This window comes from Papio anubis, chromosome 17 (genome assembly GCF_008728515.1).
Source record: "Papio anubis isolate 15944 chromosome 17, Panubis1.0, whole genome shotgun sequence".
Taxonomy (NCBI): Eukaryota; Metazoa; Chordata; class Mammalia; order Primates; family Cercopithecidae; genus Papio; species Papio anubis.
Window position 1 is genome coordinate 70,157,330 of NC_044992.1, and position 16,689 is coordinate 70,174,018.

The 16,689-nt window shown below is 52.2% G+C and overlaps 1 protein-coding gene across 1 annotated transcript in view; it reads right to left on the reverse strand.

The window, feature by feature from the left end:
• The window catches only part of LOC101013562 (dynein heavy chain 17, axonemal), a 137,317-nt gene that overhangs the window by 93,590 nt on the left and 27,038 nt on the right, over positions 1 to 16,689 (reverse strand). Inside the window, exons 17-22 of the mRNA XM_031656976.1 lie at positions 15,317 to 15,457; positions 11,461 to 11,604; positions 8,665 to 8,847; positions 3,692 to 3,946; positions 1,131 to 1,300; positions 260 to 482 (exon numbers count right to left, since the gene is read on the reverse strand). Of these exons, the coding sequence (XP_031512836.1) occupies positions 260 to 482; positions 1,131 to 1,300; positions 3,692 to 3,946; positions 8,665 to 8,847; positions 11,461 to 11,604; positions 15,317 to 15,457 (1,116 nt within the window). The remainder of the gene's footprint in view (positions 1 to 259; positions 483 to 1,130; positions 1,301 to 3,691; positions 3,947 to 8,664; positions 8,848 to 11,460; positions 11,605 to 15,316; positions 15,458 to 16,689) is intronic.

The window sequence follows — 16,689 nt, forward strand, 5'->3', positions numbered from 1 at the left end:
ACACCAGTGGAATGGAGGGAACACTGGAGTCACCGTAGAGGCAGTCTCCAGGGTCTCCTGTCCCCTGGAAACCTCCTCCCTGCACCTCCCCGTTCCATCGGGATCCGGTGTCCACAGGGGATCTAGCCTGCAGCATCCCCCGTGGTCGTGTGTGATGGGCTGGTCCGTGGTTGAGGTCGGGCTGGCTCTTCCTTTGGTGGTGCTTCCTGCAACTTTCTCCCTGCTCACCTGGACGAAGCCACGCCCACCCACCACATACCTGCAGCTTCAGGTGGATCTCCTCAGGCATCTCCTCCCCATAGGTCTTGAGCAGCTCGATGGTTTGCTTCAGGGGCTCAAACATATTGTCGGTGGCCACCTGCCTCTCCTTGACCTTCATCAGGTGCCCCATCACCTCCACCAGCCCGTCATAGTCCCCCTCCTTCAGGGGCTTGGTCAAGCCCATTCTGGCGACTTTCATGAAGGCTTCCAGGTCAGCCAGGCTAAGGGACAAGGGGACCATTTGTGATGGGCCCAGTCCCCCTTGAGCCCACCCTTGATGGTACGGAGCCCCATCAGAGGGGGACGACCACGGTGAGGTCAACTGGCCATCACCGAAGGCCCCAGCTGGGGAGGGAGCGCCCCTGCCCACCTTGGATCCCTTCAGCTCGATCAGCCCATGCCCGGACATCACCCCAAGCCTCAGCAGCTTAGCTCAAGTCCATCCCTGAGTCCCAGGCTACGGCCACATCCCAGAGAGGCTTTCACTAGCCCTCCAGATGGATTTCAGCCAGGCAGTGCTCTCTCCTGGCACTGTGCCCATCACAGCGCTGACGGCCGCCTATCATTCCACGGCTGCTGGTCTGTTTGTTTAGCACCAGCTTTCCCTGCCAGACTTCAGGTTTCCTCCACATCTGGCACCTGGGCAGAGCAGGTGCTTGGTACACTGGGGTTGGAGGAGGGACAGTGCTTGCTCGCAGCCCAGTGACAACTTTCTGCTCACGCTTGGTGGGGTGAGCTTTGGAGCCCGGGTGAGCCTTGGAGCCCGTCCTCCACCCCTGCTACCCCGGAGGAGGCACCCAACAAATGCTACCCACTCAAGCGGAGGGCCATTCCCTGGTGGGCTTCCAAGGACATGGCTGGACGCCCACCTGTTGGTGACATGGTTGCTCAGGTGCTGCTTGAACATGAAGCCCCAGCGCCGGATCGTGCTGAGCAGGGCCTGCTTGAAGGGGCGACAGTCACACTGCAGCCAGCCGTGGAACACCTTGGTGTTCTCGCACTCGGACACCTCCTCGTACAGTTTCTCGTAGGAGTCGATCTGGAAAACATGGCCACCGGCGGCCTGTCATAGCCTGCAAGCCTTGGGGGGCATCAGCATGGGCCTCAGTCCAGGCGCTTCCTGCACTGCACCTGCGCTGCTCACCTGCTGGCCACTATGGGACCAGGGTCAGCAGAGGGCAGCGTGGGGCACACGGGGGCCCTCATGCCAAGTTATTGTTCCTTCCAGCCCCAGAGTCTAGCCCCAGAACGTGCCAGTTCCCAAGAAGGGGGCATGGCACACCACACAGGCCTGCACGGGGGAGCATCAGGGGCAGTCAGGAGGCAGAGGGAGCCGGGGGAAATGGGGGCAGTAAAGAGCCTTTATTGTGGCAGAACGGGTCACGGCAGCTGGACTTCTGAAGCTGGGTAGGACAGAAGCTTCAAGAGGTGAATCAGGTCACAGGCTCCTAAAGGACACCCCAGCTCATCCTTCTTGGTGCTGATTTACAACCTGGGGCCTCTAACTCCTCCCACTGCCCCAACCGTGTGCTGCAGAATGTACCCCTGGGCATGGGTCACCCTTGCCCACAGGACCCTCTTTCTCACTGTGCGTCGGGAACAGAGCTAGAGGTTTGTGTGTTAACTGTTTTCTTATTCTCTGCATGCTTTCTGTGGCTGTTGGATAAAGTGTTCTGCAGCTGTGTCTTTTGGTCCCTGTGGGCTACAGTGCAGTTTAACTCCAATGTTTCTTTGTTGATTTTCTGTCCAGATGATCTGTCCAATGCGGAAAGTAGGGTGTTGAAATCCCTAACTGTTACTGTATTGGGGTCTCTCTCTCCCTTTAGATCTACTACTGTTTGCTTTATGTATCTGGGTGCTCTGGTGCTGGGTGCATAGATATGTAGAATTCTTAAATCCTCTTGCTGAGTTGATCCTTTTACCATTATATAGTGACCTTCTTGGTCTTGTTTTACTGTTTTTGACATAAAATCTGTCTTTTTTTTTTGAGATGGAGTCTTGCTCTGTTGCCCAGGCTGGAGTGCAGTGGCACAATCTTGGCTCACTGCAAGCTCCGCCTCCCGGGTTCACACCATTCTCCTGCCTCAGCCTCCTAAGTAGCTGGAACTACAGGCGCCCGCCACCACGCCCAGCTAATTTTTTGTATTTTTTTTTTTTTTTGAGACGGAGTCTTGCTCTGTCACCCAGGCTGGAGTGCAGTGGCCAGATCTCAGCTCACTGCAAGCTCTGCCTCCCGGGTTCACGCCATTCTCCTGCCTCAGCCTACCGAGCAACTGGGACTACAGGTGCCCGCCACCTCACCCGGCTAGTTTTTTGTATTTTTTAGTAGAGACGGGGTTTCACCATGTTAGCCAGGATGGTCTCGATCTCCTGACCTCGTGATCCGCCCGTCTCGGCCTCCCAAAGTGCTGGGATTACAGGCTTGAGCCACCGCGCCCGGCCAATTTTTTGTATTTTCAGTAGAAACGAGGTTTCACTGTGTTAGCCAGGATGGTCTCGATCTCCTGACCTCATGATCTGCCCACCTTGGCCTCCCAAAGTGCTGGGATTACAGGCGTGAGCCACCGCGCCCGGACGACATAAAGTCTGTCTTATCCAATGTAACTATAGTCATTCCTGCTTGTTCTTGGTTTCTGTTTGTGTGGAATCTCTTTTTCTATCCTTTTGCATTCAGTCTGTCTTTACAGGCGAAGTGAGTTTCTTGTAAGCAGCATATATCGGGGTCACCTTAATCCACTCAGACAGTCTGTATCTTTTAAGTGGAGAATTGAATCCATTTACATTTGAGGTTATTACTGACAGACGTGATTTTCTGCATTCTTCATGCTCTGACATCTGGGGACTTGCCCAGGGACGGCCCCTCCCACACCTAGTCGATTTCGAGAGACAACAAACAATTCACTCGGGGGTGTGGTTTTATATGCAAATGAGCCAACCCAGAGCCCACACCTCCAACCAACCATCCCCTTGATTGGGCTCTCACGGGGTTTTACCTTCTGGGCTGCTACCCACTCGCCCTCAGCCCTCATCACCCCGAAGTCAGGTACCAGACAGCCTCTACAGCCTGGAGCCTGCTGAAGTTATTCAAACTCGCCAACCCTAAGCCTGTGACCTCTGCCCATTCCTTCCCTGGAAGCCACAATAAAGGCTCTTTACTCTCCCTATTTCCCCCGGCTCCCTCTGCCTCCTGACTGACCCTGATGCTCCCCCATGCAGGCCTGTGTGGTGTGCCATGTCCACTTCTTGGGAACTGTGAGTAACAAACCACCTTTCCAATGGCGGTCACCTCCTGATCTGTTTGCCTTGCCCAACCTGGTAACAAGAGAACCTGCATCTTAAAACAATTCACCCAAGTTTTAAAGCAAGCCTGGTGACCCTCTTCTGGAAAACTCTGGAGACAAGGAGGCTGGTGGGTGAGGTCCGCACGCACCTGCTGCTGGAACTGAGCCAGGGTGGGTGGTGTCTTGGGGATGGTGTCATCTGTCCGGGTCTCCAAGTCCTCCGCAGTGACTGCGCACCCATATATCAGGAAATTATTCATAAACTCCTGGAGGTCGTCCGTCCAGAGGTAGGAGTACCTCTCAAAGGAATCCTGGTACTCCTCAGCTTCCTTCATGGCATTGATGACCAGGCTGGACACCTCCTCCCTCATCTCTATGAGTTCTGTGTTATCTTCCAGGTCCATCTGAAAGGGGCAGGGGAGAAGAAAAAAGGGGAGGTATGTTGCCTGGTTCATAAGTTAGGGGTTGTCCTCTCGGCCTTGAGAAGTGCCTCTCTGTTGGCGAAAGGGCTTCCAGTCTCTCATGATGACCCGCTCTGTTTCCAGCCTGGGCCGGTTCACCCCTCTTTAGGCAAAACTGGTGGTCCCCCGCTCCTGGGAGGTCACCATATTGATGCCAAACTTAGTGCACAGCACACTACAGCCCAGAACTCCTGAGCTCAAGCGATCCTCCTGCCTCAGCCTCCCAAGTAGCTGGGACCACAGGCACGTGCCACTGTGCCTAGCCCAAGCTCTCACCATGGGAAATAGGAAGCTTTACCAATTTGCAATATTCTGCCATGGGAAGATATGCCAAGTGTGACATTTGTCTGGGGAACCCCGAGATGACTCACACATTGATTCACTCATTCAATAGCTCACCCTCGCTGTGTACCACATGCTGGGATAGATACTGGGGACACAGGCAGGGAGTGTACAGCCCAGGAATGGGGTCCAACATTCATCAAAGAATCACAGACACAAAACATCTCCACCCCCTTGCTTCAGGTGAAACGGAGAGCAGGTCAGGGAATGGCCCTGAGGAAATGGCCATTGGTCTGAGAGCTGATGGATGGGTAGACAAAGAGCAAGAGAAGCAGCTTTCCTGGCAACAGCAAAGCCGGTGCAAAGGCCCTGTGGTGGGAGGAGGCAGGGCGTTAGGGGAACTAAAAGACATCTACCATCAATGGCTAGAGCAGAGAGCATGAGGGGCCAGTGCTAGACAGGATCTTTTTAGTTGCAAGTGACAGAAAACCCAACCTAAACTGGTGTAAGCAAAAAGAGAACGTATTGGCTTATATACAGGACTGGAGAACCCCAGGTGGTGGGTGTGTTTATTAATCACATTTTTATTGTCTGTATCTTATGAAATTTTGACATCTTATTTTTTTTGAGACAGAGTTTCACTCTGTCGCCCAGGCCAGAGTACAGTGGCCCGATCTCAGCTCACTACAACCTCTACCTCCCAGGTTCAAGTGATTGTCCTGCCTCAGCCTCCCTAGTAGCTGGGATTACAGGCTAATCCTGTAGATGGAGTCTTGCACTGTTGTCTAGGCTGGAGTGAGGTGGCACCACCTCGGCTCACTGCAAGCTCCGCCTCCTAGGTTCATGCCATTCTCCTGCCTCAGCCTCCCTAGTAGCTGGGATTACAGGCTCCCACCACCATGCCTGGCTAATTTTTTACTTTTTGAGATGGAGTCTTGCACTGTTGTCTAGGCTGGAGTACAGTGGCACCATCTCGGCTCACTGCAAGCTCCGCCTCCTAGGTTCATGCCATTCTCCTGCCTCAGCCTCCTGAGTAGCTGGGACTACAGGCGCCCACCACCACGCCCGGCTAATTTTTTGTACTTTTAGTACAGACGGGGTTTCACCATGTTAGCCAGGACAGTCTCCATCTCCTGACCTTGTGATCTGCCCGCCTCGGCGTCCCAGTGCTGGGATTACAGGCGTGAGCCACTTTTTTTGCATTTTTAGTAAAGGTGGGGTTTTGCCATTTTGGTCAGGCTGGTCTCCAACTCCTGACCTCAGGTGAACCACCCGCCTCAGTCTCCCAAAGTGCTGGGATTACAGGTGTGAGCCAATGTGCCCAGCCCAATTTTGACATCTTAAAAAAACAAACAAACAAAAAAACTTTATGGGGCCAGGAAGAGCCTGCCCTTCCCAGGGCTAGGCAATTCTTGGAGATGGCAAAGGGCCCTCAGCTGGGGGCAGGCCGTCCATATGCAAACCAGCCGACCCTCAGCCACTCCCTTTACCCAACTCTCACACCAAGCCAGTATTTCCCTGCCCTAAATCACCCAGGCTCAGGTACCAGACAACTGGAGACTGCCCCTGTAGCCCAGAGCCCACCTCACAGCTGCAGAGAGGCCCCATCCGGGCCCAGATGTGCATGGGGATCTTGTTTGCTCAGGGGACCTCGTTGGTAAGGGTTAGGACAAGGAAACGCTGTGATTGAGGAGGTGAAGTCAGTGGGCCTGGGATGGAAGGGGAAGGTTGGCCCTAGGGCTGGGCTGGGCCACCCTGCATGTAAGCTGTGGATGAAAAGAAGCCACAGGGGAGAGAAGCCTGAAGCTTCTTGTGGCTGCAGGAAAGCATTTGGGGTGTGCTTCGGAATTCAGTCGCGGGCTCACCTGTGCCTGACACGTGGCTCTCGCCCCTCCTCAGGACCCTCTTTCTGCCCAGGGTGGGGAGTGCAGTGTTCAGAGCACGAGCAGGTGCTTCAGGATTTCAGTGTGGTAACTTCCAGGCATCCCACTGCTCCAGCCGAGATTGTCCCCTGCACTCCTTTGGATCTCTCCAGGTGGGATCCAAGTTCCAGCTGGGCTGGGCTGGTGGTAGCCTGGCATGCCAGGGGCAGGCAGGGCCCACTGCCTGGGGGCTTCGCCCTCGCTGGTCTCCCCTGTAGGCAGCCTGAGGCCCACATTCTGTCTCCTCCTTGTCCTGACCCCAATTCCTCTGGGCTGGCCACCCTGGTACCCATGGGAAGCATCCCTTGGGTACTCTCTGCCACCAAGCTAGGGTACCTGGGTCTCTGGGAAGTGGTCCTGGGACCCAGCAGTCTAGAAGCCTGACCCTCTCATTGTCTTCCACAGCTTGGCACCACATAAGAGTCTGCTAGACTAGCAGGCTTTTGAGGGACCCTTCTCCCGGGCAACAGGCCCTTCAGCTCTGGAATGTTCTGCCTGAATGTCCCAGGGTGTCTGCAAGACAGCCTGAGTGTGTGTGCTGGCAAAGCCCGGGGTGGAGCAGCTCTGACTGCAGCAACTGTGGGTGTCTGAGAGCAGCCTGCTTTGGGGACAGTGGGAGGGGGCACATCCGGGACACACTGATTCTGAGGACGCGTGCTAACCTAGCGTCTGTGTAACTGGGGCAGATTCTATTCTCAACTCTGGAACAGCTTGCTGCCTGCACTTGGGCCTAAAATCACAGCCATCTTCTCAGCATGGAAACCTCCTCCCGCCCTCCCAGAAACCGCTCACACGCCCATTCCTCTCGGGAGCTGCCCTTGACCTTCTCAGGTCGCTAGCTGTTCCCTCGTGTCCTCACTTCACCTCGGTACACGCATGCCTCCCCTCACACATGTAAATATGCACACGGGCACATATGCATCCAAGCACACGCGTACACACACAAGCACACGCACATCCCCCCCTCCTGGACAGGACAACTCATCTCGCTGTAAATATTGGTTATAACAAATCATACGTGTCCATTATTTTACAATTCAAACAATGCAGAAATGCATGAGAGAAAAAGCCTGCGGCCACACCCCTCCCGCCTCCCTCCTTCCTCCCATCCTGGTGAGCACTCACCCAGATTTTTGCTTGTTTAAGCAAATGAAACCATATTCTAAACATTGTCCTGTAACTTGATAAACATTCTAATAACCTGTCACAACACCTTTCCATCCCTGGCTCGCTGGGACAACTCACAGAATCTGTGTTTGGGCCAGAACTGGTCAAGCCACTCCCCTCTTCCACAAACATGTAGGTCATTTAAGTCTTTTCTGATTTTTTTTTTTTACTGCTATACAAATAGATGCTTCAACAAACATACCACCTCCAACCTCCCTTAAGCAGGAGCTAAATTTCCCATGACTTTTGTCCTTCCTCCCCCAGAGCCTGGCCAGGTCTCTGTGTGTCTTGTTTGATGCGTTTAGAAGAGATGATTTCGGAAGGCAGTGGAAGGCGCATTTATCAAATTGCCTGAGTACTGGGAGAATCAGTGTTTACATTACAGGACTGAGACTGGGCACGGTGGCTCACACCTGTAATCCCAGCACTTTGGGAGGCCGAGGCAGGTGGATCGCTTGAGTTCAGAAGTTTAGGCAGGGTGCAGTGGCTCACCCCTGTAATCCCAGCACTTTGGGAGGCCGAGGCAGGCGGATCACAAGGTCAGGAGATTGAGACCATCCTGGCAAAACCATGGTGAAACCCTGTCTCTACTAAATATACAAAAAAAAATTAGCCAGGCATGGTGGCATGCACCTGTAGTCCCAGCACTTTGGGAGGCTGAGGCAGGAGAACTGCTTGAACCCAGGAGGCAGAGGTTGCAGTCAGCTGAGACTGTGCTACTGCACTCCAGCCTGGGTGACAGAGCAAGACTCTGTCTCAAAAAAACAAAAAAATAAAAAAATAAAGAAGGTTAAGACTACCCTGGGCAACATGGCAAAACCCCATGTCTACAAAAAATACATCAAGCTGGGCTTGGTGACGCATGCTTGTAGTCCCAGCTACTTGGGGGACTGAGGCGGGAGAATCAATTGAGCCCGGGAGGCGGAGGGTGCAGTGAGCCGAGATTGCACCACTGCACTCTAGCCTGGGTGACAGAGTGAGACCCTGTCTCAAAAAAATTACAGGACTGAGTGAACAGTCAGGAAGTTGGGAGAGGTTACCCTCTTGGCATCGTGTTGGGGGGTCGGAGGAATGATGAGGGAATGAAACCCAGGCAGGTTGACTGAGAAGAAGCCACTTTGGGCAGGAGGACAGATGTGGGAGTGGGGAGAGAAGTGGCCATGTCGTCCTAGAGGTCACACGATGTCATTTAAAAGGTAAACAGCCCAGCCTTGTCGAGTTAGGGCAGCAACACCAAATGGGGAAAGCAATGGATGGCCCCAGGTATGGCCAGAAGAGGCCAGGACTGACCTTGTAGTTCATCCTGCCCTTGGCCAACCGAGGGATGAGCCTGGCTACGTTGTAGATGTCATTGACCAGGCCCTCGATCAGCGCCAGGAAGCCGTGCTCCGAGCCCACCTCCAGCGACGGGCGGAAGGTCAGCCCATCCTCATCCAGCTCCATGCGGATCTCAAACAGGGGAGCGATGCTCTCCTGAAACAGGGGCAGGGTTGGCAGTGGTCAACACCTCTGTCCTCCATCGGACGATTCTCAGTGCCCTGATCGTCCGCTCTGCACCATCAATGTGCCACTGCCTTCCAGTAGCCTGGCAAGCTTCTGAAAGCTCATGTCTCAGCGCACTCTACTCCTTGAGCAATCGCTACGGAGACAAATATGCACAGCCACAAGGCCAAAAGTAGGCAGGTGCAGGTTGGGGCAAGGGGAGGGGCAGGATCAGGTAGACCTCAGACCTCAGTTCAAAGCCTGCACCTGCTACTTGCCAGCTGTGAGGCCTTGGGGAGTCACTTAACTCCCAGCTTCCCCAAATATATAAAATGAGGCTAAACATTTTATAGAATGGAGACATTGTTGACCGGGTGCGGTGGCTCATGCCTGTAATCCCAGCACTTTGGGAGGCCGAGGCGGTTGGATCACCTGAGGTCAGGAGTTTGAGACCATGGCTGACATGACGAAACCCCGTCTCTACTAAAAATACCAAAAAAAAAAAAAAAAATTAGCCGGGCCTGGTGGTGGGTGCCTGTAACCCCAGCTACTCGGGAGGCGGAGGCAGGAGAATTGCTTGAACCCAGGAGGCAGAGGTTGCAACGAGCTGAGATCGCACCATTACACTCCAGCCTGGGTGACAAGAGCAAAACGCTGCCTCAAAAAAAAAAAAGAAAAAAAAAAAGAAAAAAAAAAATGGAGACATTGTTTCCATTGTTCTGGGTTACTGCAGGGACTAAATGAATCACTAACACACAAAGCAGGTACTGCAGGGGCTGGCCAAGCCTGCCTGTCCCTCTCCCTGGGAGGTCCCATTTACAGAGCTCTGGAGGCCCCTGGGAGGCTGCAGGGCTGCAGGTGCTGGTCTGGTTTACAGTGATGGGATTGAGGTCAACCCTAGTGCTCTTGCTGCCAAACCAATGATTCTCCAAATGTGGGCCAGGATCCACCAGGCTGTGAGATCACACTGTGGTCACTGATCTGTCCCCGAGAGAGTCCCCGTTGGACCTGTGGGTGGTGGGCTTTTGAGCCCCCCAATTTGTCTATAAGCAGGAGGGGCTGTATCAGTATCTCAGTGAGGTGCTAATTGGGACAAACGGTCAATTGTCATGGACTTGGGTGATCCGACTTTTCTAAAGACTCAGGTCGGCTCCTGCCCCCAGATGGTAGGAGGACCCCTTGGAAACTCTTTGAGGAGGACAATTTGCTACCAGGACTTCTTTACGGTTTTCACTGAGACGTTTTCACTGGGACAGTTGTAGAGATGATTACTTTCATCAACTGAATTTTGGGTCTGTAACTGGTTACCAGCTGGCCTCTGAGACCCATGTGCCAGGCTCCAACACCATCCACCCTCCCTGGCTGGTACGAGGCATGCCACTGCCACGTTCCTTTGCCGTTGGTGGCCTGGAGGAGTCTTTGATCTTGGCCTCCTCGTGGTACTCAAAATCATTTAGAAGCCATCACAACAAAAAAGACACAGGATCTGGCGTGGTGGCTCCTGCCTGTAATCCCAGCACTTTGGGAGGCCGGGGTTGGTGGATTATGAGGTAAGGAGTTCAAGACCAGCCTGGCTAAGATGGTGAAACCTCGTCTCTACTAAACATACAAAAATTAGCCGGGCGTGGTGGCAGGTGCCTATAAGCCCAGCTACTTGGGAGGCTGAGGCAGAGAATTGCTTGAACCCGGGAGGTGGAGGTTGCAGTGAGCTGAGATCGCGCTACTGCACTCCAGCCTGGATGACAGACCATCAAGGCCTCTAAAAAAAAAAAAAAAAAAAAGAAAAAAAATGCGATTTGCTCAATGGGCGCTGTAGCTCAAGCCTGTAATCCCAGTATATACCTTTGGGAGGCCGGGAGACGGTGGATCACGAGGTCAGGAGATCAAGACCATCCTGGCTAACACGGTGGAACCCTCTACTAAAAAAATACAAAACTAGCCAGGCGAGGTGGTAGGCTCAGTAGTCCTAGCTACTCGGGAGGCTGAGGCGGAGAATGGCGTGAACCCGGAGGTGGAGCTTGGTGAGCGGAGATCCGGCCACTGCACTCCAGCCTGGGCGAGCACAGCCAGACTCCGGGCCTCAAAAAAAAAAAAAAAAAAAAAAAAAAAAAAAAAAAAAGACGCATTACACAGGTAGGAAGGGCCATTGCCATGAAGAGAATGCCTCCATGGGATTAACCAGCACAACCTCTTTGCTGACTGGTTTACCTGCTCCTCAGCTGTCTAGAATTGAGTAGGTGAATGGCTGTTGCTGCTGACAGGAGACCCTCCCCCAACTCCACATGAGTAGGAGGCAGTGGTGTCCACTTTCCCTCACCTGGCAGTGAGGTAGGACCACCCTCTTAGGTCTCCTGAGGTTTTCTGCAGCCAACTTAAGTTATGGCAGATTTAAGGCGACCAGTGGTCCTGAGTGCCTGGGACTGAGGGGATTCTGAGATGCAGGACTTCCAGGTTTAAAACCAGGTCAAGTGGATCACCTAAGGTATATTTTAATAAGTCTATAAAATGATAGCCTGTTCTTTCATCAGGAAATTAGAAACTATAGATTCTAACATATAAGAATACATATACATATATATATATTACCTTATGTTTATAACTTACATCTGTAACCATGTTGTCCATCAGGAAATTCAGAGATTTGCGAATGAACTGGTCAAATTCGTCTAAGACCATGTCGTCAATGTAGATGACATAATCCTTCCAGGGCAGACTCAGTGTGTCTGCCCTGAACAGTTCTGCATTTTCCTGCGAACAGAAGCACACAGTTGGGCCTCGCTTCACTGGGTGTGTTTGCTCTTCCATCACACTGTTTAGTGACTCTCTGGACCACTCGTTCATGTTCACACGCCGGGCACACGGGGCTGCTTTGAACATCTTGCAGGTGTTGGCCTCCTTCCTACACAAGGCTTTGCACGGCTGCTCCCTCACTTTCTTGCTGGATCTGGCTTCCAATCTTTTTTATTTCAGCTCAAATGTCCCTTCCTCCCAAAGGAATACCTCCATCTCTAGTTGGGTTTCCTCTAGCAACCTTTTATGCTCACCATGGCTCAGAGGGCCACTCAGAATTATTTTATTTACCCGTCTTTGTCTTTGGTCTGCATGCCCTTTTGATGCGCAAATTCATGAGGCCAAAGGTTGACCATCCCCTCCAACACTGTACCCCCAGCACTCAGCAGTATGCCTGGCACAGAGCAGGGGCTGGTGGGTGGGTGGTTGGTTGTATGGGTGGATTAGTGGGTGGGGTGGGTTGATGAGTCAGGTGGGTGGATGGACAGATGGATGGATGGGGTTCGTAGATGGGTGAGTGGGTGAGTGGGTGAGTGGGTGGGTATGTGAATGGATGGGTGGATGGGTGAGTGGGTGGTGGTGGGTGGGTGAGTGGGTGGTGGGTGAGTGGAGGTGGAGTGAAATCGTGCGTCGTGGTAAAGTGATGAAGTCGTCGTCGTCGTGGAAGTCTCGTGGAGTGGAGTGGTCGTGGATAAGTGAAGTGGTGGAAGTGCGTGGACCAGGTGGTGATGCGTGCGTCGTCGATGGAAATTCGTGCGATGGGTAAAATTGAAATTAAGGTGGAATTCGATGAAGTCGATTGATGGATCATTGAAGTCGTGCGATTAGGTGGTGGGTAAAGAGTGCGATGCAAGGTGGAGTGGGTGGATGCGGTGGTCGTGCAAGGTGCGATGCGGTGGTGGATAGGTGAAGTGGGTAGGTGGGTGGAGGTGGATAAAGGTGGAGTGGGTAAAATTAGGTGGGTGGGGTTGAAGTGAAGCGGGATGGAGGTGAGAGCGGACAAGATGGAATGGTGAAGTAGGGTGAATGGAGTCCATAGATGGTGGGAATGGGGTGCATAGATATGAGTAGATGGACAGATGGATGGATAGATGGATGGGTGGATGGATGGGTGGACAGATGAATGCCGTGGAGGCCAGATGTGTGAGTAGAAGGATGAGTGGATGGTGGATGGGTGGGTGGGTGGATAGAGTGGGGTGGGGTGGGGTGGGGGTGGGTTGGTGGGTGAGTGGCTGGCTGGTTGGGTGGGTGGGGTGGGTGGATGAGTGGACAGATTAAGGGGGTGGATAGATGTGTGAGTGGATGGATGGATGGATGGATGGATGGATGGATGGATGGGTGGTGGGTGGGTGGATGGATGGGATTATGGATGGGTGGGTGGATGGGTGGGTGGATGGGTGGGTGGGTAGATGGGTAGATGGGTGGATGGGTAGATGGGTAGATGGGTAGATGGGTAGATGGATGGATGAATCTCTAGGATACTAAGTGCTATAGGGAAACTCAAAGATTAATTCCCTCAGTCTATGCCCTCAGGCAGGTCTATTCTAATAAGGGAGAGAAGACTTGAGCTCAAATAACTTCAGCATAAGATAAAAAGAAATGGCTCTAATGACTGTCATGAGAGTAAACATATGTGGCGACAGAGTCGTGCACAAGAGGCAATGCCATCTCATCCCAGTTGGGGAACAGGAGAGGCTGGTTTGCTGGCTTCTGCCCCTCTTAGGCTCCTGTCCCTGGTGCTTGGCCTCAGCCTCAGCCCAGTCCTGCCTCCTCGCCTGCCCTCTTGCTATGCGCCTGCCCTCTGAACCTTTCCTAACCCTAAGTCAAATTTCTCTCCTATGCTCTGTTTCCAACCATTCTGAGAGTGTTAAGAAGCTAATCAGTTAACTCTTCCAAGTAACATTTTTGCAGTTTAGCATTTTAATTTACAGGGAGCTTCTTCTGAGAGTGTTAAGAAGCTAATCAGTTAACTCTTCCAAGTAACATTTTTGCAGTTTAGCATTTTAATTTACAGGGAGCTTCTGGCACCATGGCAGGGAGGGGAGGGAGGGGAGGGATGGGAAATGGGAATGAGGCAAAACCGATTCTGGTTCAGTCAAGTCACTTCCTGGGGTGATGATCTTTAGAGCAATGATGTGACAACAGGAACAGCCAATAATGGCCCATCCCCTGGGTGGGGCCTGCTGGTCTGTCTGGATGAGATGACTCATTATTAAAGTCCACACCACTGATTTGCACCATCCACTGGAAACCCCCCAAAAAACTGCTCTAAAATACTTTTTTTCTGAGATGGAGTCTCACTCTTTTCGCCCAGGCTGGAGTGCAGTGGTGCAATCTTGGTTCACTGCAATCTCTGCCTCCCAGGTTCAAGCAATTATCCTGCCTCAGCCTCCCAAGTAGCTTGGATTACAAGTGCCTGCCACTATACTTGGCTAATTTTTGTATTTTTAGTAGAGATGTGGTTTCTCCATGTTGGCCAGGCTGGTCTCAAACTCCTGACCTCAAGTGATTCACCCACCTTGGCCTCCCAAAGTGTTGGGATTACTGACGTCAGCCACTATGCCCAGCCATATTTTGAGCTCAAGGCAGAATATTCTCTTTTATAGGCCAATGCAAAGATCAACCTTTCACATTCTTCTCAGAGACAAACAAAAATGCAAGCTGGATGAAATAACTGCCAAGTGAGGAGAGCATGAAAACCCCTACAATGTCAGGACTCCAGAAGGAGCACCCAGGAATGCCAGTCTACTGTTTTGCAGTCGCCCACTGAATGTGCCAATCATGAGGGCTCCCAAGAGGCTGGCAGGGACACAGAGTCATGCACTGTTGGGACTATTGGCAAGAAGGAACAGCCGGCAACCTAGGTAGCAAAACAGACACGCATTATCACATTCTATCCACTCACATGTGCGGGTAGTGATACACCCTGTGCACACTGGAATGGTGCTCGCTCTTCCCAGGTTACTGTTCCCTGCCCACACCCATGGATGGGAAATCCCTGGGGGATACCGATAAACACACGGTGCCCGCCCTCAGCAGCTCATCCTGGGAAGACAAGATTTGTTGACCCAGTATGAAGATGTCACTTGGCCATACCCACATTGTGCAGGGTGAGCGCTCTGGTGCCCTTAGCGGAGGGCAGGCCCATCACAAGAGGAACCAGGCTTGGAAGTAGACAGTGAGGGTGCTCTGCTACTTAAAGATAAGGCTCGCTTGGATTAAAGATCATAGATTTTTTTCTTTCTTTTTTTTTTTGAGATGGAGTCTCACTCTTTCACCCAGGCTAGGGTGCAGAGGTGCGATCTTGGTTCACTGCCACCTCTGCCTCCCAGGGTCAAGCGATTCTCCTGCCTCAGCCCCCCGAGTAGCTGGGATTACAGGCATGTGCCACCATGCCTGGCTAATTTTTGTATTTGTAGTAGAGGCGGGGTTTTGCCACGTTACCCAGCCTGGTCTCAAACTCCTGACATCAGGTGATCTGCCCGATTCGGCCTCCCGAAGTGCTGGGATTACAGGTGAGAGCCACTGCATCCAGCCAGATCACGGACTTCAGTGACCACTAAAAATGTGTCACTAATCATTTTTATGAAATCTCCAGCTCTGTCTTATACTCTCTCCTCCCTGCTAAAAGCAAGTGGGTTCTCAAAAAACCTCCTGGCTGTTTCCTTACTGCAACCATGGCTTGGATCTTCACGCCAGCATCCCTGACTGCTGTGTAGCGCTTGCTGAGGTTGGCAATTCTTCCATCCAAGTCTAACAGGGCCTCTTTCTTATTGTCCTTTCTTTCAAACAGCAGGTTGGCCGACCAGTCCTGGAAGGAAAGCACAGGAGAAAAGCTGTTCTGGAGAAACCGCTTTTGGTTGCACTCTTTTGCTGCATTGCTTTTGGTGTGTTTCCTCACTGCTACCTAATCTTGGATTGGAGTCTATTTCTCCATGATCCACACCCATTAGGGGCCACTAAGGACCTGTGCCTCATTGCCTGTTGACCAAAGAGCCTTAAATAATTGAGCTCAAAACCAAAACCAGGGCCTAGGGGAACCAGAGAGAGACCATTGAGATGTTTCACTCAACTGGGCCAGAATGGGGTCACTCTCAGGAAAGGAGCATCTAATTCTCTTTTTCGGGGGACGGAAGGACCTGAGGGTCAAGGAAAGTGTGGTCAGTGCTGCGTGGATCGTCCATAGCTGCAAATGGAGGGCCAGGTGGGAGTAAGTCCCTTTTGTGGGGGCCACTGACCTGCCGACAGGGGTGGGAAAGGGTAGAGAGTAGGGTCAGGACCCTGGCTCCCCTGCAAGTAGGAGTTCTACCACAAGGGTAGTGGCCACTTGGCCAGGCGCAGTGGCTCATGCCTGGAATCCCAGCACTTTGGGAGGCCGAGGCAGGAGGATCACGAGGTCAGGAGATCGAGACCATCCTGGCTAACATGGTGAAACCCCATCTCTACTAAAAATACAAAAAATTAGCCGGGCGTGGTGGCGGGCGCCTGTAGTCCCAGCTACTTGGGAGGCTGAGGCAGGAGAATGGCGTGAACCCGGGAGGCAGAGCTTGCAGTGAGCCAAGATCATGCCACTGCACTCCAGCCTGGATGACAGAGACTCCGTCTCAAAAAAAAAAAAAAAAAAAAAAAGGTGGTAGCCACCTATAATTATGATTTGGACTTTACTGTTTTCTGTGATTAGATTTTGTTTTCCCTATACATCGCCATTAAAGTGATACATATATGGTAACAAAACACCTAATAAGAAAAGTTTTTGACCAAAAAAAAAAAAAAAAAAAAGGTCTTTGACCCATGTCTCCCTATCCTCCATCCCATCTCCCAGCTGGAAACATGAGGGAATCTCAGCTTTCCTTCTTCTCACAGCTGCCTCTGTCACTCTGATCATTTACAGACTCTACATCGATTCAGCCATTTCTCAACTGTTTCTGTGATTCTGGGGTGAACAATGAAGACTAGATTACTCACCTCCCTCCTCTGTCCAGTATTTGCTATTTATGTGACTACTTTTAGTTTTTCTACTGACGCTTTTGTGTGAACATAAAT